Genomic DNA, 23,353 nt, shown 5'->3' with positions numbered 1-23,353 from the left:
TAGCTCCTCTCACCTTCTGCCCTCCTTCTAAAGTTCGGGTTGGTAATTAAGAGAGGTTCCTTTGAAAACCTGAGGTCAACATCAGGTGGGATGATGAGATCATTCCACCCACAATCTCCAGGGGATCACAGGGCAAGCTGAGGTCTACAAGCCACTTGGCAGTTAAGGATGATTATTCAGTGATCTAGCCACATTAGCATGTTGATGGAGAGGGGTTGGAGGATAAAGATTAGAGCTTGAATTCTACCAATGTGACTCAGCAGTTGAACGTCAACACAGGAAGCAAGGGGTCACCAGTTTGATTCCCGGTCAGGGCACATGCCTGGGTTATGGGCTTGATCCCCAGTGGAGGGTGTACAGGAGGCAGCGGATGGATTTTCTTTCTTCTCATCGATGTTTCTATCTATCTATCTATTTATCTATTTATCTATCTATCTATCCCTCTCCCTTTCTCTCTCTGTAAAAATCAATGAAAACATATTTTTTAAAGGGTAGGGCTTGGACTCTGAGGTCAAAGAGTTTTCCAATTTCAGCCCAGTTACCTTTGAGTTGCATAGTCTTTGGCCAGTGGAGGCCTCAATTTCCTCACATGTAAACGTACATGATTATAGACAGGATCTCATGACGTTTCTGTGAAGGATACGTGAGAGGCTTGTGCAAAATATTTAGTTATACTGTCTGGCTCACACATTTTTATAAATGTTAATAGTGATGGTGGTGGTGATGATGGTGGTGGCATATAATTTACTAGGAAAGCCATTGTAAAGAAAAGTATAATAAAGAGACTCAAAATATAACTTTAGCAAAATAAAGCTAGCAGTGTTTGGAGCAAAAAAGGCTCCAGGTAGCCTCATCGCCACCTTTAACTAACGAGCTGCCCTGAAGAGGAGGTTTTAGGTGCATCCTACTTGAGACGGCAACAGGAGTTGGTTCAGAGAGTGAGACTCTGGGACTGTTTTGTACAAGTGTCTGAGAGCAGCATCGTTGCTCGGGGAGGCTTGAGTTTGCTGTCTCTGCAAGTGTGCAAAGGTCTCATGGAGGAAAATCCTATGGAAGGTGGGGGATGGGGGAAATTATAAATGATTTAAAGGATTCTATGGACTTGAGAGTGCCAAGGTCAGAGAGCCAGAGGACACAGAAACTAGCTCATGGCAGAGTTGGGGGGTGGGGGGACTTGGCCCAGGTGGGCGAGACGGGGTAAGGATGCTCCATATTGGCATATCACGCTGGAGTAGCCTGTGCAGAATCTGGACAGGAGTCAGGCTGAGGAGAGGCGGCCGCCTCTCCTAGAGTTCTGAGAAAGCCCCAGTTTCAGATACTCTTTCCTCCTGCCTCCAGCGTGACACTGGCCGTTGTCAGACGATGTGTCCCAATTTTAGTTTCCAGAAATAAAGCAAAGAAGCGCAGAGGTCCTGGAGTGCAGGTGTGACAGGAACCCCCGAGGCGCTCAGTGAGGTTAATGGGGCACCAGCAGTCTGTAGTGGTCGCCCTGGTGTGCAGGATTAACGGTGACTTCCCAAGGGCTCCGGGTATGATTGATTTCTGGGCAGCCAGGGACCAGTGTTTGCTGAAGAAAGTGACTGAATGCATTTGACTAGAAAAGAGCCAATAGCAATGTTCCAATACTGACACCTCTTGGTAGAATGGGGAACAACACTTCAACATTCATTCATTCATTCATTCACTCCTTTCATAGATTGTTCTCTCAAGCTGGCATTTCCACCCAGGGAATCAATCAACTCTAATATATTCAGACATGGTTATAGACACCGGATATCATCAGAGAGCAAGAAATATGACATCTGGCACATAGCAGGTGCACATTAAATAACTACTTATTGAATGACTCAATTCCCAGGTAAGGATGTTGAAGCTTAGTGGAGAGGAGTAAGGCAACTTCTCCATGGGTTTTAGCAGCTAAGTGTAAAAGCCAGAGTTTTAGCTTAAACCAAAGTGCCATACGTCCTGCTGATATCCATGTAGATGACAAGTGTCGGGCAGTGAGGTTTTGAGGACTTGAGATGAGAGGAAAGATACCAAGAGCATATAGATCTCTGAGTGCTCGTGCTTAATGTTGTAATTATTCTCTCCCCTTTAATCCACACAACTTCTTTATCAATCAGAGATGAGCATTCCCACTTTGTAGGTTAGAGCACTGAGGCTCTGAGATTGTATGGAACTTGCCCAAACTTAAACAGCTCTGAAATGGAAGAGTTTGGATATAAATCCCTATGTCTAGAACCAAGCCCCAGCCTATTCCTCCTGGAATCCTGCACCCTAATGTCCTGGGTTCCTAGAATCCCAGTCTTCCCCCCGCCCCACCCTCACCCCACATGCCATTTAAAGAAAGAAACGACTTCTTGGCACAGGGCCTAGTCTCTTGGGCTCTGGGAATATCGGGAGGAAGGAATCAATGGGCCTGTGGCAGCTTTAAGTTTTCCACACACACTGGACTGATGGGGTTAGATCTATTTTCTTCATTGTAAAATGTGATTGATTTAATTCCAAATTTAACTTAAATTTGATTTTCTTCTCTCAACCTGGCATTTCCAAACAGGGAATCAATCAAACCCCAAATTATAGGCAGCATGCGGATCAACAATGCTGAGTTATTTCCTGTCGAATTTCCCCAGCAATGCATTTTACGCCATCCTCTTCTGCCACGAGACGGGTTGGGGGTGAGCGGGAGGGGGAATGAGAGGAAAATTAGATTAACTTTCTCCAGCTCCAGCCATCAATATTCTTGATTAAATTCTGTTCCTACAGCCCAACTCACTCCCCTGAAAGGGATGGGACAGGAACTGCAAGCTGGGGTGTATGCCAGGGGTAACTGTGACCCTGGCCTTCTGTGGATGCTCATGTCATGATCTGGGACTATCACTTACCAAACTCTTCTTTTCTTCCAATTATGTGAATGATCTTATTTTGTTCTCATATCAGCTCTGAAAGAAGATCACCATTCCTATTTTTCGGATGAAGACATTTTGTCTTCTTAGGGTTAGACCAATTGGTAGGTGTCACGTGGGGATTGTGTGGTTAAGTGAGGCATGTTTGTGAACATAGGCATGTCTGGCTGCAAAGACCCACAAGGGTCCCTGGGTGGCACCATGCTGTTGCAACCTGACCCTTATTCTATGGTGAAGTAGGAGACGGTATGATATGGGGCAGAGAGAATGGGAAAAATGGTTCTAATTCTGTCTCTGCCGCGTATGATTGGGTGACCTTAGAAAAGTCCTTTCACTGCTCTGCTCCCCTGTTTGTAAAACAGGGCAGTAATAAAAGTTCACTGTAAAGGTTGAATGAGTGTTTGTTCTGCACTAAAATGTACATTTCAAGGATGTTGGCTGTTTTGTTCAATATCATTTCCCTTGTACCTAGAACAGTGCAGGTCAATAAAAGTTGGTTGACTAGATGGGTATATGGATGGAATGATGGATGGATATATGGATGGACGGATGGATGGATAGATGTAAATGCTAGGCATAGTGGCTGGATCACAGTAAGTACTGGACAAAGGGAGGCTCTCTCCCCTGTCCCTGTTCCTACAGTGCCATGCAGAACCTAGAAGAGGTGGGGCAGGTACTCTGAGGTAGAGTTTCCACCTTGCTGCTGTCCACAGCACATACTCAGAGCTAAGTGCTGATGTTTCTTTAGGTCCCTGGGCCAGGAACTACTCTTAAAAAGTCCCACTGTGAAGTCTCTGCCAGGTCCCGTTGCCATGGAAATGCTCCAGTCCCCGTGGCTGCTCCCACTGTTGTCTGGCCTGAGTGGAGACTTCACCTGCATGCTTTCTTCTCCTCGGACTTCAGAGCCAGCTATGGTGGCTCAGGCGTTCACCAAGCGAGTGCCGCCCCAGGACACAGTTTATTTTCATCTTGTCTCCCACTCTCTCTTCTGATAACACTCCCTTTGCTCGCCATTCTTTTTTGTCTTCCGTTTCTATAAAGAACGAATCAGTTCCTAGGATGTTCTGGTAACGTGTTGGACAAAGAGGTAGATGAGTCCTGTTTCTTCCATCAGTGAGGAGGTGAATACCATCGTGCAGCTTGGAAATGGTCATTTACCAGCGTCTCTGTGTGCCAGACACTGTGTGAGGCATTTGGCATCTGCTGTCTCGTTTAGTTCTTACAAGGTTCCTGAAGGAGATGTCATTTTATTCCTGATGTTTAGATGAGAAAACAGAGGACCATTAAGCTGATGTGACTTCCCTCACCACCCATTGACTCTTAACGACCCTGGATTCCAGTGAAGGTTTAAATGACATGGGCAATGCAATTAACCCCGCACGGGTCCAGGGAGACAGTATGAGCAACTCCACGCCTGCCCCTCAGCTCTTCCTGCTTCAGGAATCACCCTGTGGATGCCACATGGTTGGTTGATTAGTGAAAAGGAATGTCTTGACCACACCCTTGTCTGCAGCTGTGTTGACCAGGTCCCAGAGATGCTGTTGGCTATCCAGGGCATCCACCTTGCCAATGCCAGGGGCTTCTCACTACCTCTCACCCTCTGGCTGACCTGGCTTACCTCCCGAGAATTTGTTCATGCTGGACCCATCCCAACATCTTCTTTCCCTCAGAACCAATTCCATAGATCGTAAAGGAAAAACTCCGTGCTGCTCATGCTGTTATTTGGGGATTTTGTTAACTAGCTAGGCTCACGGTAATATGTTGACATTTTATGGAAAGACTTGTGCAAGCTACCAACCCCTAATCTATACTCTTCAGGAGAAAACACTGATGTTAGCTTGCTATGCCATCTAGTTAGTAAATGTTTATATTGTGAGAGTTTGAAATAGTTTCTTGTGGCTCTCAGATGAGAGATAAAATGTGTTTCTACCCATCTGGTGTGGCTCAGTGGCTGAGCATCAACCTATGAACCAGGAGGTCACAGTTCAATTCCCGGTCAGGCCACATGCCTGGGTTGGAGCTGACCAGTGTTGATGTTTCTTTCTCATTGATGTTTCTATCCCTTTCTCCCTCTCCCTTCCTCTCTTCAAAAAAAAATCAATAAAAATATATATTTTAAAAAGTGTTTCCTTTTTTATGGTCATTTTAGGTTTAGAGATTCTTCATCTCACCAGAAACATCTGTTTTATTTCATCTGCTATTTCACTTGATAAATATAATGGCCACAAATATGAGAACAGTCTATGCTCTCAGTTATGAATTGTCCTAGGACTGGCAGTAAAGATAAGGATCCTATTCTCAAATGAAGCAACTTTTAGGTTCCAGTCCATGAGGTTAGAATGAGAGACATCAAGAAGGTGAAAACAGGATCCCTTCTCTCAAGCAGCTCACTGTTCAATAAGAAAAACAGATTTCCTACAAAAACTCCCAAAATGGACTGTCACATGGGCCCTTGTTCCTTTAGGGCCCATCAGCCTGGCATTGTTGGCTGTTTTTGGCATGGTTATTTGATTGGTCAGCCCCTGGGTCTGGTTACTCATACCGTTAATGTTGTTCCTGGAAAGGATTATGCATTTACTGAGATTCTACCATATGCCAGACACTGCACTAGGCATTGGATGACAGTAGTGAGCAAAATACACAGTGCCTGCCCTCAAGGAGTTTACATCCAGTTACTAGACTCTAGTGCAGCGGTTCTCAACCCCTTTGGCGGTCGAACGACCCTTTCACAGGGGTCACCTAAGACCATCCTGCATATCAGATATTTACATTATGATTCATAACAGCAACATTACAGTTATGAAGTAGCAACAAAAATAATTTTATGGTTGGGTCACAACATGAGGAACTGTATTTTAAGGGCCAGCAGGTTGAGAACCACTGCCTAGTGTTTGAGTAAGATATTTTGGGTAACACATCAAATGCAGTTTGTTTAAACGGAGAGGAATTGGTATATAGCAGTCATCTCAGTGAGTGATGGGGTGCAAGGAAGCAAGTGGAATTTTATGCAAAAGAAAGCATGTCTGTGCTAATAGTGGCAGGATGGAGAGTGTTGATTGTGGTGGCATGTAGTATTGCAGCTCTGCCAGCACCTGGGCCAGGTCTGGGAGAGCAACAGGAGGTGTGAGTGTGAGGATCTGTCCTGAAAGGTTTCAGATGCCGGGCTGCGGAGCATGGGGTCCCTCCTGTAGCCAGATGCTGTGGAGAAGCTCAAGGGGTTCCAGCAGGGAATGTGATGGGAAGATGTGCCTACACCTCCCTCCTCCCATAAGCAACCCCCAATAGAAGAGGTGAGGGGAACGAGGGGAAATGCTAAGGACATAGGATAAATAAGACTGCATGGCTGTTTAGATGCTGTAAGGGAGGAAGACGGGAGACCAAAAGGTGACATCTAGGTTTCTGAGCAGTGTAAATGGTGGTATTTTAATACTTGCAGAGCCAAGGAAGAGGAGGAGGAGGAGGAGGAGGAGGAGGAGGAGGAGGAGGCGGCTTTCAGGAAAAGATAGTGTGCAGCTTTGAACGTGTTCTCTTTGTCATGCTCATGGGACATGCATAAAGAGATGTCCAGGAGTTTGGGCATAAAGGTTTGCTCCAAAGAACAGCCCCATGGGTAATAGAAATTTGAGAGACATTGCTCTAAAAAATGGTAAATCAAACCTGGAAAATAGATATGAATAGCAAAGCCTACAGAATGAGACAAGTGAGGGCTCAGGATATAATCCATGGGTTTTCTTAGCTGGCCCAGTGGTCTCCTTGCCATGCAGATCCAATCTACTCATTCTGGTGCATCGTGAAATTGTCTTTAATTTTCCCAGGCAAAACTCCCCACCCCATCCTACTCCCTGTCTGTTAGCTCTTAACACAACTCGCCTTGAATTCTAATTAGCTGTGGTTAAGCCTCCCTTCACCCAGCCGATAAGTTCCCAAATAAAAGGAACTATTCTTATTCTGCTGAGTGTTTCTCACATGGTAGGTGATCAGTAAAGGCCTGCGAAAATGAGAAGAACTGATCAGCTTCTGACAGTTTCTGAAAGTGAAGTCTTTTTAGGTAATAGACATGATAAGTACACGCTGTCATGTAATGATGACAACAAACTTGTGGGTTGTATATTATTACCCTCCTCCTACATATAAGAAAACCAGAGTTCAGAGATGAAGCAGGTCCCACAGCCAACGTGAGCTAAAGTTCAAATCTGAACCCATGACTGTCAAACTCCAAAGTCCACACTCATTCCACTCAGCCTTATGAATTCAACATCACAGAATCTTCTCACTGGCCCCCAAAGACAGTGGACAGTTTAACATCACATTATCTAATTATTATCAAGAATGACCAACCTAAATGGGAGTGGAGGAGTGGAGAACTGCCATGGTTTTCAGAAAGCTTTATTATTATTTTTTGTCTTTACCAAAAGGAATAATAAGCCCATGTTCAGAGAGTTAAGCCCAAATGAGGAGCCACTGAGATGCCATTGCAAACACAGAATTTGGAAAATATGGTTGCTTTTTCCAGCTCCCTTTTGGAAATTAACAAGATTTCCACCCTCAGCGCTATGCCCATTTCCTCGCCTCAGAGACTTAGGTGTCTGTGTGTCTTTGTGCCACTAGGTTTGCTGAAAAGCCCAGTGAACAGGACGGCACTGACGCTGATCGCCGTGAGCTCCTGCATCCTGGCCATGGTGTGCGGCACTCAGATGTCCTGTCCACTCACAGTGAAGGTGACCCTGCACGTGCCCGAGCACTTCATTGCAGACGGTAAGAGCTGAGCATCAAAGATGCTTCATACGTACCGGGCACCTTGCGCCCCTGGCTCTGCAAATATCCTCCATGCATGGTTCCACCTTAGAATTACGTCACAGAGGAAAGGGGGCATTCAAAGGTTTTGGAAGATGTCCTTATCCTTTAGAGTCCTGGGCTATTTGAATACAACTAAACACTGCATTTATGCCACAGGCAAGGATATGGTTCCTTAAATAGAGAATTTCAGCCCTGGCCGGGTGCTCAGTGGTTAGAACATTGGTTTCAATTCCTGGTCAAGGTCATGTACCTTGGTTGCAGGCTCAATTCCTGGCCCCAGTCACGGCACGTGTGACAGGCAACCAATCAGTGTGTCTCTCCTCTCTCACATCAATGTCCCTTCTCTTTCTCTAAAAATATTAATGGAGAAAGATATCCCTGGGTGAGGATTAAAAAATAATTCCAATGTGCGTACAGAAAGATTGGGCTATATCAGATAACTCATGGCTGGTTATCATGCTTGTGGGTCCTATTCCAAACTAAAAATGCCCCTCTCCCTGCAAAATCTTATTTAGTAATTTAAAAATATGACAGAGAAGTCTGTTCAAGCTTGGTTGGAATTTCCTGAAGAATACTCTTATCTCATTCCCTATAAATGTACTTTATAAGCATCTTATATCCTACCATTTACACTTCACTCAATTAATTTGAATTAATGAGACATTGTAGTCAGTATAATCATTTACAAAGCATGGTCCAAGGAACTGATTTAGGTGCTTGATATCTATTGCTAAAGTGCCCTCCAGAAAGTTGTTCTACATTACACTCTCCAAACCCTGGTTCTCACTTGACATTGCCTTTTTCAAATACATTGGAGATTGTCATGAATGCAATAAAGAAGGCATCTCAACTATGCAGCTAAATGACATTTTACACAGGAGTCCACCCAGATCAAACCAAGAAACATGTCCAGCACCTCAGCTCTTTTATGCTCCTTCCCAATCCAGGCCCTTCCCTGAGGGGACGACCATATTAGTACCTTTTATGTTTAGAAAAAAAATCTTTTCCCATTGGATATATATTGCATGCTTTTGAGATTCTGGCCCTTTATTTGTCAGCCTTGCCTCAGTGTAACTCAATTTCATCTCCAGTTTTAAGTGAAAGGGTTTAGAACATGACACCAATTCCTTCAGTATTTTCTGTTCATAGTGGAACTTTCACCTCCTTTCTCTGAAATACCCAGACTTCTAATAATACATCCTATGATTGCTCCCACTTAACCATGGTGAATGAACCCCTACTTGATTTTCCTTTAAAATACAAATAAGTTCAGTATTTCTCATATTGTATATATTCAGTTTCTGGCTTAAAGACGTTTGGTTTATGCCTATCAAATTAGAGGCAAACTTTGACCTACTGATTTTCCAATCTCATTGTTTATTTAGCACTCTTATGCTAAGGTCACTATTGATGGCATGTGACCATGCGTTTTTCCCTCATTCTTCACTGTAGAATGCCTTGGAGACGTTTATATTTTCAACATTAATTTTCATGCATGTATAAATGAGAGATTCTTAAGAGGCTAAGTCACATGATCAAGGCTGTGGTAAATAGTTTAGTAACTAAGAGCAGAGACTGTAGAAAAATACAAACATGAATTCAAATACTCGTTCTGTTGCCTACCACTTATATAAAGTGAATGGCTTACTGCTTTAAGATGGACCATGGACTAGGGAGCTTTCGCCTTTCTCACCTGCCCCCATGAACCTGTAGCTGCAGAGCTGCCAGCCCAGTCTTAATAGAGCTCAGCCAGCCTTTGTGAGCTGTCCGTGGTACTGAAATATTAGATGGGGCTGAGTAATGGGTTTGGTGTTCAGGAAGAAAATGAATTCTGCCATTCTGCCCTTGTGCTACAACGCCGTTATACTTGATACTTACTGCCCATTATAGGGAAAGGTCAGCACGATATAGCACTTGTCCAGAGCCCAGCTGGCAAGAACAGTAAATACGCAGCCCCATCCAAGCCCTTGGCAGATAGCACCCCTTCTTTGTCTGAGCCTTCTCAAGGCCACTAGTGGCTTTTTGCCCTGCTAAGCACATACTGAAGAGGTGGCCTGGGTTTGCATCCAAACTTACTGAATGCAGCATTGTTTTTTTTCAGCTGTAGCCTATAAATCATCTGTATTTGGTTCATTCGGGGCCAGTGATCCCCGGAATACTAAATCATATTCTCTGGGAGTGGAACCCGAGTATTAATGTTTACAGTGAGAACTTTAGGTGTTCCCTTAACAGAAGTTTGAGAGCTGTATCAATATCTCTGTGTTACTTTCCTTCTATCTAATAGATGTAATAACTCCTTGCGACCCTTTGCAGCCCTGGTAAGGGGCTTTGGTTTCTTTCATCTTTGATTTTATCAATGTCATATTAATGGAGCTGCCTCATGGCACAACTCCAGTGGTAGCTCATAGCACTGAATATAATGTGAATGATCCACTCTGAGTTTTACAACAAAGCAGCCCTGATCACAGCGTTTTGGGCTTCATCCAAATTGCCATGCAGGTAGCATTATTAATGAATGGTAGTTGGTTAATATTAAAAACTCCTGTTAGTTTGTACATCCCTTGAGGCCTCCAACGTAAGTCAGGATATAGTAACCCAATATTCTGGCCAGTGGAACAGACAGCTTTGAAAGGAGTACATTTTCTAGGTTAAGTGGGTGAGATGTTTCCATGCTAATGCAGACAGATAACACAACAACTAGAGTTCCCTGTTCTGTTCTCTTCAGTTCTGGGAGTTGTGCTTTGAGACGGTGAATGATGTATTTTAAGTTATCCAAAGGAGAGGATTGTAGTCAAGGTATTGGAAAAACTTTGTAGCTATCCAGTGACCTCTTAAGGAAAGGGTGGAATAGAATCATTCGATAAGAGTTGAAGGAACCTAGACAAAAATAAACTTAATACTATTGAGCATGTCTATTATAAACACTGCAGTTTTCAAAATACTTTGCATGAAGTGACTTCTTCAGTTCTCATAGCAGAAATGTGAGGGAGGACTCAGCATCCTTATTTTGCACACATGTGATTGTGTCAGATTAACACCCACAAGTGAAGCAATTGTCTGAGAGCCCAAGTCTTCCTGACCCCTGATCCAAGACCCTCACATGCCCCACACTTCCACAAAAATTACCATGGACATTATATTTGTCTTGAAAAGGGTTCGGGTTTGTTCTGGAAGTCACTAGGAAGCAAAATTAGAACTCTATAGGTGATGCGGGTGGTCAGAGATGGGAGAAGATTTAACCTTAGTCTGAAAATATCTTTACTTTCTCAGCTTGTGCCTCATTGTCTATACCGTAGGGATAATAGCAGTACTTATCTTATAGAGTTATTGTGATGAATAAATGAAATAATGCCCATAAAGCTTTTAGCTCAGTACCTGAGACCTAGCAATGGCTCAATAAATCGTATAAATGTTAGTCGTTGTGATAATATTTTTTTAATATTGGAAGGGGGTCATTGCAAGGTAATGAGTTCCCCATCATAGAGAATTTCTTGAGAATAGATGACCGCATTTCTAGGAAGCTATAGAAGAAAAGTGAAGGCATGCATTTGGCTTGGGCACATGGTTTTTTGATTCAGAGCCATTTTATCTGGATATAAGCTTTAAACACAATTTTTAGGACTTGCAGACTGTTTATTCTTTACTATCTCTTCCATGAGTGTCATCATCCTTTGCCTAAACTCAGAAATGGAGTGAGACTCAGGAATGGGTGTAGATCAGGGATGTCTCTTGAATGCTTTATTTGGCTAAACCACACATACACACACACACACACACACACACACAGACACACACACACACACAGTGACATGTGGGTTGTTGTTGGTTTTTTTATGTTGATATTCCCATTGCATCAAAATGCCCATGCCAAAAGGTCTGTTTTTTAAGGTCAAGTTAAATTGTTAGCATCATGTTTGGGGTTTTAGTAAGTTGATATTCAAGTCTTCTCTGTTTCCTGTGACTGAGGAATTGGAGTCTAAAGGTTCCTTGCCAGCCTAAGAAATGTTCATCATTAGATGACCTTGTTTATTTATATGCCACACATGTAGCTGCTTTTGAACACCGAAGTGTATGTAATGAATGTTGGTCTACATTTATTTGCTTCCACCCCTAATTCATGCCTTTCAGCCAGGAGAGTGAGCGAATGTGAAGCTTTGTGTCTTTAATGCGGAATGAGGTTCCTAATTGACTTCAGGGCTAGTTTGCAGTGATTTCCAACTCTTAGAGGGGAAAATCCCACCACACCAGAGGTGGCTGCTGAGCCACACACTGCCAAGCAACTTGTCTAGAAAGAATATTTCCTTGGACAATTTGCGCTCTGGAATAATCTTAGGCTTCATTTTATTATTTTTTTAATATTTCAATTACAGGTGACATTTAATGTTACATTACATTAGTTTTAGGCGAAAAGCATCATGGTTAGATAATGATGTAATTTACCAAGTGATCCCCCTTATCATTCAAGTATGCACCTGACACTGTACACTGTTACTGTAGTATTAGTGGCTGTATTCCCTATGCTGTACCCCCCATTCCCAGGTTGATGGCAGATCTTTGGGGCACCAATGGACCATGTTCAGGTGTGCAAGTGCTCTACAGCATGGTCTCTGCCTTTTTGGCCCATTACTCCTTCACACATACTTAATGCTGGCTACACAAGGCCTTACCTTGTATCTGCCTCTTGATATACATTTGCCTAAACATTGCTGTCCACCAGGAAAACCCTTCCTAATTTCCAGATATTGGAACTTATCCATCTCTGTGTCCTCACTTAATTATCTCCTTCCTCCAGAAAATGTTCTTAAAAACCCAAAACTTCTTCAGAAAAAACCCCAGTCAGAAATAATTTCTTCCAGGCAAGTTTGAAAGTTACATAGAACTGTATTTCTACCTTTCTAATGATCCCATCGTCTACCTCCTGTCTCGTTACTGTTAATGTCTGTGTCATTGAACAATTGCTGTATTCCTAAGAACCGTTCCCCTGCATCAAATCTTGCTTCCTCTCAGTGTTTCATCAACACTGCATCTGCCTTGGGAACTGGGCAGGTACTTACTTGTTATAGAGACTGAACTTCTTTGTTTTGTTGTTAATCCTCACCTAAGGGTATTTTTCCATTGGTTTTTAGAGAGAATGGAAGGTAGGGGGAGGGACACTGAAAGTGAAACGTCAATGTGAGAGAGACATATCGGGGATAGAGCCTGCAATCAAGGTACATGCCCTTAACCAGACTCAAACCTGGGACCCTTCAGTACATAGGCCAGTGCTCTAGCCACTGAGCCAAACTAGCTAGGGTGATACCGAACTTCTTAACATGACCTTTCAGTCCCTGCCAAGATCAAGCTGTGGCCTGCCTCTCAAGCCTCACCTTCTGCCACTCTCTTTACATCAGTTCTTAAATATCCCTGGCTACATCCTGCCCCAGGGCATCTGGGAAGGTTGTTCTCACTGCCTGAAGCATTTCTCCCCACCTCTCCAAGCCAGTTTCTCCTGGACAAAATTCATCCACCCTGCCGTGATTGGCCTCTTGTTTTCATAACCTAGCCTCTGTTAGATCCCCTACTAACCCTTCTCCTTGAGCCTTGCTTGGTTCCTTGATGGCACTATTGTCAGTCTGCAATTCTATACATATTTAGTTAACATTGGGGTCTGTCGCCATAGTGTAAGCGCCTTAAGCATAGGGGTTACCAAGAAACTTGAAACACCAATCAGAAAGGATATATGCACCCCTATGTTCATAGCAGCACAATTCACCATAGCTAAGATTTGGAAACAGCCTAAGTGCCCATCAGCAGATGAGTGGATTAAAAAACTGTGATACATCTACACGATGGAATACTATGCTGTGGTAAAAAAAGAGAGAAGGAATTTTTACCATTTGCAACAACATGGATGGAACTGGAGAACATTATGCTAAGCGAAATAAGCCAGTCAGAGAAAGATAAATATCACATGATCTCATTTATGGAATATAATGAACAACATAAACTGATGAACAAAAACAGATCCAGAGACAGAGAAGCATCAATCAGACCGTCAAACCTCAGAGGGAAGGTAGGGGAGGGTGGGGGTAAGGGGGAGAGATCAACCAAAAGACTTATATGCATGCACATAAGCCTAACCAATGGACACAGACAACAGGGGGGTGAGGGCATGAGTGGGAGGTTAGGGGGGTAATGGGGGGATAAGGACACATATATAATACCTCAATCAATAAAGAATTAAAAAAAAAAAGGATAGAGGTTACATTGGTTTGCATTGCACATTGCATTCAGCACCTTGGACAGTGTCCACATAGTGTTAGTGTCCTGAAATGATTTCAGTGGCTGGACCTAAATTTCCTCAAGGGCAAGAGCCAGAGCTTATTCATGGCCTAACCTCTTCTGACCCCTGACAGAGCCTCTGACTCAGTAGACATAGAATAAAGTATGTCTTTGAAACGCATGGAGGAGGGCTGACAGGTAGACCAGATGTCCTGAGAAGATACGTCCTGGGGAATGACAGTGCAAGAAATCAGAGGCTGCCCCCTCTTCTATGATTGACTTCACTCCCCAGGTTTTTGTTCCCATCCCCGAAGATAAGAACCTGCAATCAACCTCACAGTGCTCCCCCAACATGAAAACGAAAGAAGCTTTACCCCAGAGCCCAGGAAGAGGGGAAAATATAAATTGAGCTGAGATTCAGAACACCCAGGTGGGAGGTGGCCATGCAACACCAATAAACCATATTAATATACTGAAATCAGGAAGAATAGGTTGAACTCCAACCCACATTTAATAACTTTTCGAGAGAGAGCGCAGGGAGAAGGCGAGGCTGGGCTTCAGTCAGAATGAAAACGAGATCTGTGATGGAGCTGGTAACGTAATTATACGCTGTGAAAACTGTTTCTCTCTCCTTCTTATCGTACTTAATGAATGACTTTCTCAGCGATGGCCCTGAGCTGGTGCAGGAAGCTGTGGATACCCCCTAGAGTGGAATTGTTGGGGTGTTTTGTTTTGTTTTGTTTTCCTCAAACCTCTGCATTAGCAAAGTCTGAGTGCACAAAATCATGGAAGGGAAAAATGCCTCAGGCCATGTCTTCCTTAAATACGAACCGATCCCTAGGTTAAAGCGACAAGGGATTGAGGTTGGAATAAACCCTGTAAGCCTATTCCAAGCAGCTGAGCAAGTTCATGCTTTTAAAGACATCCCAGCCGCCATCTACCCAGTGTCATTAAGGGATTTTTAATGACACTCTGTGCTGAGATGTGAGCTTGGCTTCCAACCAGAATGAATTGTTGCTAATTTTCCTTCTTAACAAAAGGGATAACTGTGTTTGACGTCCAAAATTGGAGACTAATTTCTGTTTTTGATAGCAAATGAAGTCCAAAAATATGTTTCTGGAACTGCGGGCAGAGGATGACTGAGAGAGGTAGGGAAATTTGATTTTCTTTTTCTCTCCTCAATAATTCCATTCTGCTGTTGTGAGGAGAAGGCTACTTTGATTTTCAGATTGGGAGCAGCAAATGGTGAGTGGGAGGTTTGATGAGTTGGAGTGCCCTGACTACAATTTGGGCTCTATTGGTGTGCACACATTCAGACTTTCCACTGACCATTATGGAGTTAGATGGTCCATTAATGTTGGCTAGGTGTTTGCACGGGGATGTAGGGTTGAGTCCGTGGTGCGGTGCTGGGAGAGAGAAACGGTGGCATGGTACAGAGGTGAAGATGTGGGTTCTCTACACTCAGCTCTTCTGATTTCCAGTTTTGTGGCCTTAGGTATATTAATCCACCCCCCAAGTCCCAGTTTCATCACTCAAAAGCAATGATAATACTCCTTGCCTCCAATGAGTGTTAGTAGGCTGATGAGTGTGGAAGACCTCGACCCACTGTGAGTGTATGTAAGATTCTTGACAATGTTGTTCTTTGCCTTTTCTGTTTGTTCATAGCTTTCTTATTTATTAAGACAGTTAAAGGGTTGGAAAGAGGTCTTAATGGGTGGGGCCAAGTGAGTAGAAGGTACAACTTCTGGGAGGCTTAGCTCGGTGAGAAGGAAAATATGATAGTTAAAAGTTTCTCAGTAAATAATACTAGTCCCTTGTCATATATAGCACCTGTTTTTTTTCCCTTCCTTCTTCTCTCCCTTCATGTGGTCAACAAATACAGTCAGGCTCAGCATAACGGTCAACGATGGAGCACATTTGTCAGGGTGGTATTATACCATAGGACCTAGGTTTGTGGAAGTGATTTATGATGTTTGCACAATGACGATTCGCCCTAATGTTGCATTTCTCAGAATGTGTCCCCTTTGTTAAGTGGCAGGTTAGTGTATTACACCTGGCCTTATCTGTGGCATGCTCAGATGTCAGGGAGGCAGAGGTGGATAAAACACAATCTCTGGCCTCCCCCAGTTGGTGGTAGTGAGACACGCCAAGAAGATGAAATGCGAAATGCAGCGTGGGAGTCATAATGGGGGTTGCACTAGGTCCTGTGGGAACATGGCGGAGGGGCAGCCGCTACCATGGCCCAAGTTGCAGATGGGGGTGATGTAAGGCAAGAATGCCTTGAGGGGGCGATACCCGAGCTGGGTCTGAGACTGCATTCCCATGGGCCCTGCCATTCGAGCCTCCCTATGACTGTGGTGTAACAGCACTAACAATTGGTCACATTTGCAGAACGTGGCTAAGTGATGGGCCCTGTGCTAAATGTCTTGCAAAGCATTATCTCATTTAATTTTATTACCTTATGAGGTAGATGCAGGCATTATCCCCATTGTAAATGTAAAGGAAACTAGATCCTGAGGAATTTTTGTGGCTACCTTAATGTCACAAAAGGGTTGAGAAGACTTGTTTCAAATTAGCAGCTACAGAATGTGGTAGACCAGTGGTTCTCAACCTTCTGGCCCTTTAAATACAGTTCCTCATGTTGTGACCCATCCATAAAATTATTTTCGTTGCTACTTCATAACTGTAATGTTGCTACTGTTATGAATCGTAATATAAATATCTGATATGCAGGATGGTCTTAGGCGACCCCTGTGAAAGGGTCATTCGACCGCCAAAGGGGTCGCGACCCACAGGTTGAGAACCCCTGTGGTAGATGGCGAATTCAGTGACTACGATTGTGTTCTTGCTCTGCCGTGAATTCACCATGACCTTCGGCTCCTCTGTGTTTCTCCAGCCATTGGTTGCTTCATTATAAAATGTGGGAAGAAAATAAACAATATGGTACTTAAAATTATCCCTGCCTTGACATTCTAAAAGTAGAATGAGACACATTGGGGTGCATAGTTACCCTTTACTCATCTCATTATGCACGTGACCTTCCCAGTGTGTATGCAGCCTCCCATCAGCATCTCTTGTTTGGGCCGTTCTGTATCCAGGCAGCCCCCCTGAGCAAGGATCTCGGAAGCAGAGGCAGCTAAGCAAACTTTTACAGCCCACGAGTTGCCATTTGAAGAAAGCTTAGAAGGATCACAGAAGGATCACTGCCAAGCTCGTGCAGGGTCTGGGAGCTCCCAAGGCTGCCGGATGCAAAAGAAAGTGGTGGGTAGCCAGGCCATGGTGGGAAGGCTGCCTCTCTAGCTCCAGCTCCCAGCTCAGCTGCTCAGGGACCTTCAACATGTCGGGTGTCAGCAACAGTGTGGGAGGGGAACTCTGCATCACATTCAGAGGGGAAATGATGAGACGAGAGGAATTGTGAAAACCCGCACATCCCTCCTACCCTGCACCCTCTCTTTCAACATCCTTCCCACTTCTCTGCCCCCCTCCCATCCTGGCTTTGGTGCCCAGCAGAATCTTGCTGTTTGGCCTTCCTCCCTGGCCACTCCCTGGATAACCTAAGCCAAATAGATCTGCAGCTCCACAGCCCTGGGCCTTTTGGCAACTGTTGGCGACTTTCTGAGACTCTGCTAAAGACCTGGGTATCTTCCCCTCAGCCTGAATCACTCCTGAAACCTGGACACCCCTGAACTCCTCCTCTGCTTTAACCCCAATTCCCATTTGGGCTTTCTTGGTGAATCCGTGCATTTAGTCTTTTCTGCTGACTTGCTGAGTGTCCAGCCTCATATTCTAGGACAAACTCACACACAGTCAGCCTTAAAGCAGAGTGAGATTTAGAATTGGGAAACGGATTCTCTCTCATCGTTGATGTTTCTATCTCTCTCTCCCACTCCCTTCCTCCCTGAAATCAATGGAATCTGGAAACCTCAGGTTCAGATCTGCATTCCTCCACTTCTAACTATGCAGCTGAGGTGAGTCACCTCACTCCTCCGAACCATCAATTTCACCATCTATACAAGTACAGCTCTTAGCCCCGGAGTCACAGGGTGGCAATGAGGATGACTAGAGAGTGACATGAAAATGCACCATAACAGGCACCCAGAAAGGGCTAGTTGCGCCCTCAAGGGGATCATGCATGTTACTTAAAATGACAGGGTAGCTATCAAGCAGGACTACTATAGAAGACAGAGCATAATCTGGACCAGGTAGGGCGCACAGACAAGTCAGAAGGCCGCCAGGGGGGCCTGGAGTATTCCCCACTGAGCACACCTGGGCAAAGCTCTAGGGCAAGAGGGTTTGTCCCCTTGGAAGAAACTGGATGGGCAGGGATTGGGCGAGAGTGTTTGCTCTGTTGGAGATAAGACTGAGGACAAGAAGGTGCATCTTCCTGGCACAGGAAATAGCAAGAGCAAAGCTGGAATAGGAGCAGCACCCGGAACATCTGGGGCTCCATGTGGCCTGGACAGGACAGAGGGGGGAGTGGACAGGAAGAGCAGGCGTCTTAGTGTTGGGCTTTTATTGTGGAGGTGGTTGGGGCTCATGAAACCACTGGAAAATTTTAACAAGAGAGTTTAGGGCAGCGGTCACCAACCTTTCGGACCTCACGGACCACTAGTGGTCCACAGACCACCGGTTGGTGACCGCTGCTCCAAAGGTTTCCTTAAACCAGCGGTCGCCAACCTTTCGGATCTCACGGACCACCAGCGGTCCATGGACTCACAGTTGGCGACCACTGGTTTAGGGGACACAGTTGCTTATGCTAAAAGCAATGCAAGATGTTAATTCAAGGATCAGGCTATGAATTCACAGCCGTTTGATGTTACTTAACCATTCTGGCTTGTTTCTTAATCTGTACAGCGGATGTACTGGTACCTCCCTCTTAGGAACAATGAATGAGATATTTGTCAAATATTTAGTAGGATGTTTGGCAAACTGGAAGCACTAGGTGATGTTAGTTTTTATTGGTGTGGTTGTCATTGTCGCCCTCATCATCTAAGTTAGGCTTTCCTGCTAAATGGTCCCAGACTTTTCCTTTTGGCACTCAGCTCATTTAAAATGACTTATTCCACCCAGCTGGTATGGCTCAGTGGTTGAGCATCAACCTATGAACCAGGAGGTCACGGTTTGATTCCCAGTCAGGGCACATGCTTGTGTTGCAGGCTTGATCCCCAGTAGGGGGCATGCAGGAGGCAGCTGATCAATGATTCTCTGTCATCATTGATGTTTCTATCTCTCTCCCTCTCCCTTCATCTCTGAAATCAATAAAAATATGTTAATAATAATAATAATAATAATAATAATAAAATGACTTATTCCATGTCTAAGAGTCTCAGCTGTAGAACCACACTCTTTGGGTTCAATACCTAGCTTGAACATTTCCTAGCTGTGTAGCACTGAGCTGGTTATTTCACCTCTAAGCCTCAGTCTGCTCCTCTGTGAAATGGCATGATAACAACAAACCACCTCAAAGGGCAACTGAATGACTGTCTAGGACACACTTGGCCAGCGCTTGGCACTAGTCAGTGCTTGTAAACAATAGCTCCTGCTAATGCTCCTTTAAGCCTACAGGGCAGAGAGTGTACCTGTCTTGTTCCTGTGAAATATCCGGTACACATTCATGGTTTTATAAGGATTAGTGGACTGAACCAGCACAGTTTGGAAGGTGAGTTTAAGGGGACAAGGCAGGGAGCCTAGGGGGAGGGGGGCTATTACATTTAGTCTATATGATAATGTCTGAACAAGGGCATTGGAAATGGCAATGAGCTTACGGACATTCCTGTAGAGCTAGAACCAAGGCAGTTTAGCAACTAATTTGTAAGGAGGGGCAGAGAAGGGGAAGGGGGCAGAGACAACCTCTACCTGAGAGGTTGGTGACTAAACATAAAAATAAAAACACTTTTACCCAGCAGTGAAGTGTGGGGTGATGAGCATGAAAGCCAACACCAGAATACACGGGCGTAAACCCTAACTCCACCTTCCCTGTGATGCAGCTCAGTCTTCTGCAACACAGGGATGCTAACACGCTCCAAACCAGACTGACTGTGAAGACTCCGTTGTTGTTCAGTGCAGGAGCCTGGCCCATGGTAAACACACTCAAGGGCTAGTTATTACTATTCTGCTCACGCACCAGCTTTCTTATGTACAGTCAAGACTCAGATGCCTAACTCTTGGCTGTGTTTGTAGAAAAAAAAAAGAAAAGAAAAATGCAAACAACTTTGAGGAACATGCGGGATTAGGACCTTTACAAATCCTGCCTGGATGAAAACTGTTAGTACCGCTGCCACTTCGTTCTGTAAGGCTGCTCTCCTGAGGGTCGGAGTCATTCGAATAATATTTCAGGTGATGTCTCACTGCAGTCTTCGGGCCAGGTTGGGGGGTGGAGAAAGTGGTCTGTCCCCGGCCCCACACAGGTGCTGATTGACCTGTGAGCGGGAAGACTCCGAGTGTGGCCATATCCTGCAAAAACTCAAATGCAGCATCAACATTTTGGGCAGGGGACCTGCCATAGAAGCAGAGTCATGAACGGAGGCCCAGAGTTGGTGTCTCATCCAAAATATAGGATCAATTAAAAATGGCAGATGAGGCCCAGCTGGTGTGGCTCAGTGGTAGAGCATTAACCTAGGAACTGGGATGTCATGGTACGCTTCCCCATCAGGACACATGCCCGGGTTGCAGACTCGATCCCCAGTGGGGGTGTGCAGGAATCAGCTGATCAGTGATTCTCTCTTATCATTGTTGTTTCCGTCTCTCCCTCTCCCTTCCTCTCTGAAATCAATAAAAATATCTACGTATATTTTTAAATGGTGGAGGAGGAAGAGTGTGGCTCTATCCCCAGTAGGGGGCACAGTGTAGGCATATAGCATAGTAGGCAGCTTGGCAAAATTTTGTGATTTTGTGAAATGTAGAACGTGAGAGCCAGAATATATTTTAGCCTTATCTTTGACAATCTCCCATCACCTTTGCGCTCTGGCCAAATGATATCGTCATCCCAGCACCCAGTCCCCAATTCTCAGCTGACACTTGCTGGCTAATTATTTGAGGTCCATAATTTGAGAGGGATTAGAATTTTTCTTAGCAGCCTGATTATTTGAAATTTCAAAGGTAAGGTAGAGTTTCAGACAAAGAGTGACAATTGGTTTTCTTTTTATTAAGAAATTCATCCCCACCTTCCACTCATTTAAGTCTGGTTTTTCAAAATCCCTGTCCTTCCCTGTTGCCATAGAAGATGCCACTTGGGGCGATCTCACTTCCATCATGGAAATGAGAACGTCAGAGAAGCAACCCACCAGCAAACCATACTCCTTTTGGCCCTGGGATGCTGTTGGCAGGTATTTCTCAGAAGAGATCTTTAATTGTTTCATCTAAAGAGAATGCGACTTTGTTCCTCACTCTCTCTTCATAGAGGCTCTTGAATTGGATCCAGCTATTAGCAGTTCTTCCTAATTTCCTCTGAGTCTTGCTGGCTGAAGCACCGGGCTTGGAACAACTTTTAATTTTGTTTTTAATTAAATTTCACTTGTTTCAAATCACTCACTTTTAATGTCATTTCTTTGCAGCCACGAGAAGCAACAGGCGCGGTGTGTGCCTGTTTCTATACGTACACGTCTGACGTGTACGTATCCGTGGAGTGGCTAACGACTGATGCCTGGCTGAAGGCCAGAGCAGGAGCAGGCAATTAGAAGACAGGAACTAGTCACAGAAGGAGCTTTTGTTTACACTGTTATATCCCAAGCTAATACGTCGTTTAAGCAGGAATCTCAGTTATTGTGTTTGTTGCTTTTGCCAAATTGTCTTTGAACGAGACAGCATGCCCTTGTATTTCACAATAGTATTCTCACATATGTTTAGGTAGAAATAGTCTAAGAATAACTAACACTTATTAAGCATTTATTATGTGCCAGGTACTGTTTTAAATACTTTGTATATATTACCTCATTTACTTTGAAAGTGAGTAATTTGAAACAACAGAAATTTAATTCACATACATTGCCTCCTACATTGCTGAGATTATTACCCACAGTTTTATAGCTGAGAAACCAAGGCCCCTTTCCCTGGATCATTATCACTCGGTTAATTTGTGGCAGGGTTAGAACATAAATACCGGCTGCCTGGCTCCATATTTCTGCTCTTAAACACTGTACTAGACCCTCTTTCTCTAAAAAAGACAAAGGGGCCTCATCATCTAAATGAATTTAATAACAACAAACATATAGAACATTGATGGGTTATTTGCAAAAGCAAAATCCTGTTAGTTTATGTCTGGGTTTTTATGTGGCCTCTGCTACTGCCCATTCCCGTTGTGTAAATGGTGAAACTGCACCTGGACTTTGGCTCGGATTCACAAAATCATGATGTGGGTTTTAGCCTCTGCGGTCTTTCAGATACTTAGCACCCCAAAAAGGTCAATCCAGTTTGAAAGCAAACATATAAATATATGCTAAATGGTCTGTGTATCCCCCAGTTCAGTTAACATTATGTTGTATACTGGTAGTTCGAACTGAAAACAGAACTCAGCATATTTTCTATCTCAGAAACATCACATATTCCATTTTATTTGCAAGGAACATTATTTCATTGATACTACCACCCTTCCTTCTCCAAGCCAACACGTATACACACACACACACACACACACACACACACACACACACATATCCTGGTTTGCTATTGGTGTGTTTGAAACCTGAGATGAGATCCTATATATTCCTGGGTCATGTGCTTTCCTCATCAGCCATCTCCATGTGCCTTGGTGCACAGGAGTAAAGGGTAGGCATTATTGTCCCCACTTTATTGAAAGGGAGTCCCAAAGCCCACAAAGTCAAGTGGGCATAAAGTCCGTCGGCTCATAAGTGGCAGGATTTGGGTTCCAGAGCCTGATGTCTGCAAGCCACGCCCCACCAACCCCTCTGAGAACAGAACGAAAAAATTCATCCTTCACATCTCATAGCAGAAACGTGGATCTTGGCCCTTCTGTGTCCTGTTTATGCTTCAAGACCTTCATTTGGGCCTCAAAAATCTTACCTTTCTCCCCTTACCTTTCCCAGAATCCATGGTAGGGGTTTGGCTGGTGAAGGGCTGATTGCCATGGACGCTACACCTTGGCTGAGCTGCGAATCTCTCTTGTTACGCTGCTCCAGGTACCAATATTATAACATTCGGGCAGCTGTTCTCATCTGCGCCAGGCATTGAAATCTATTCCATCACTCTAACTTGAAACCTCAGATTTTTGGAAGCTTTGCCGCACATCGGCCTTGGTAGCATCATAAAACAATTAGATTTAGGCTTAGCATTAATTTGAATTATTGTCCAGTTTCCAGAAAATATCTTCTGGAAATGTCAGGAGGATGTATTACATGTCTTTGGAGACATTAAGTATTGAATTACAATATTAT

The 23,353-nt window shown here is 44.2% G+C and overlaps 1 protein-coding gene across 2 annotated transcripts in view; it reads left to right on the top strand.

Moving 5' to 3' along the window:
- Positions 1 to 23,353, top strand: part of ASTN2 (astrotactin 2) — a 647,457-nt gene that overhangs the window by 174,311 nt on the left and 449,793 nt on the right. For both annotated transcript variants that reach the window (XM_006772883.2, XM_006772882.2), the window contains exon 5: positions 7,515 to 7,661. In XM_006772883.2, the coding sequence (XP_006772946.1) occupies positions 7,515 to 7,661 (147 nt within the window). The remainder of the gene's footprint in view (positions 1 to 7,514; positions 7,662 to 23,353) is intronic.

Source organism: Myotis davidii, unplaced genomic scaffold, assembly GCF_000327345.1.
Source record: "Myotis davidii unplaced genomic scaffold, ASM32734v1 scaffold866, whole genome shotgun sequence".
In the NCBI taxonomy this organism is placed as follows: Eukaryota; Metazoa; Chordata; class Mammalia; order Chiroptera; family Vespertilionidae; genus Myotis; species Myotis davidii.
The sequence above is the reverse complement of the archived record's forward strand: the minus strand, read 5'-3'. Positions and strand labels throughout refer to the sequence as shown.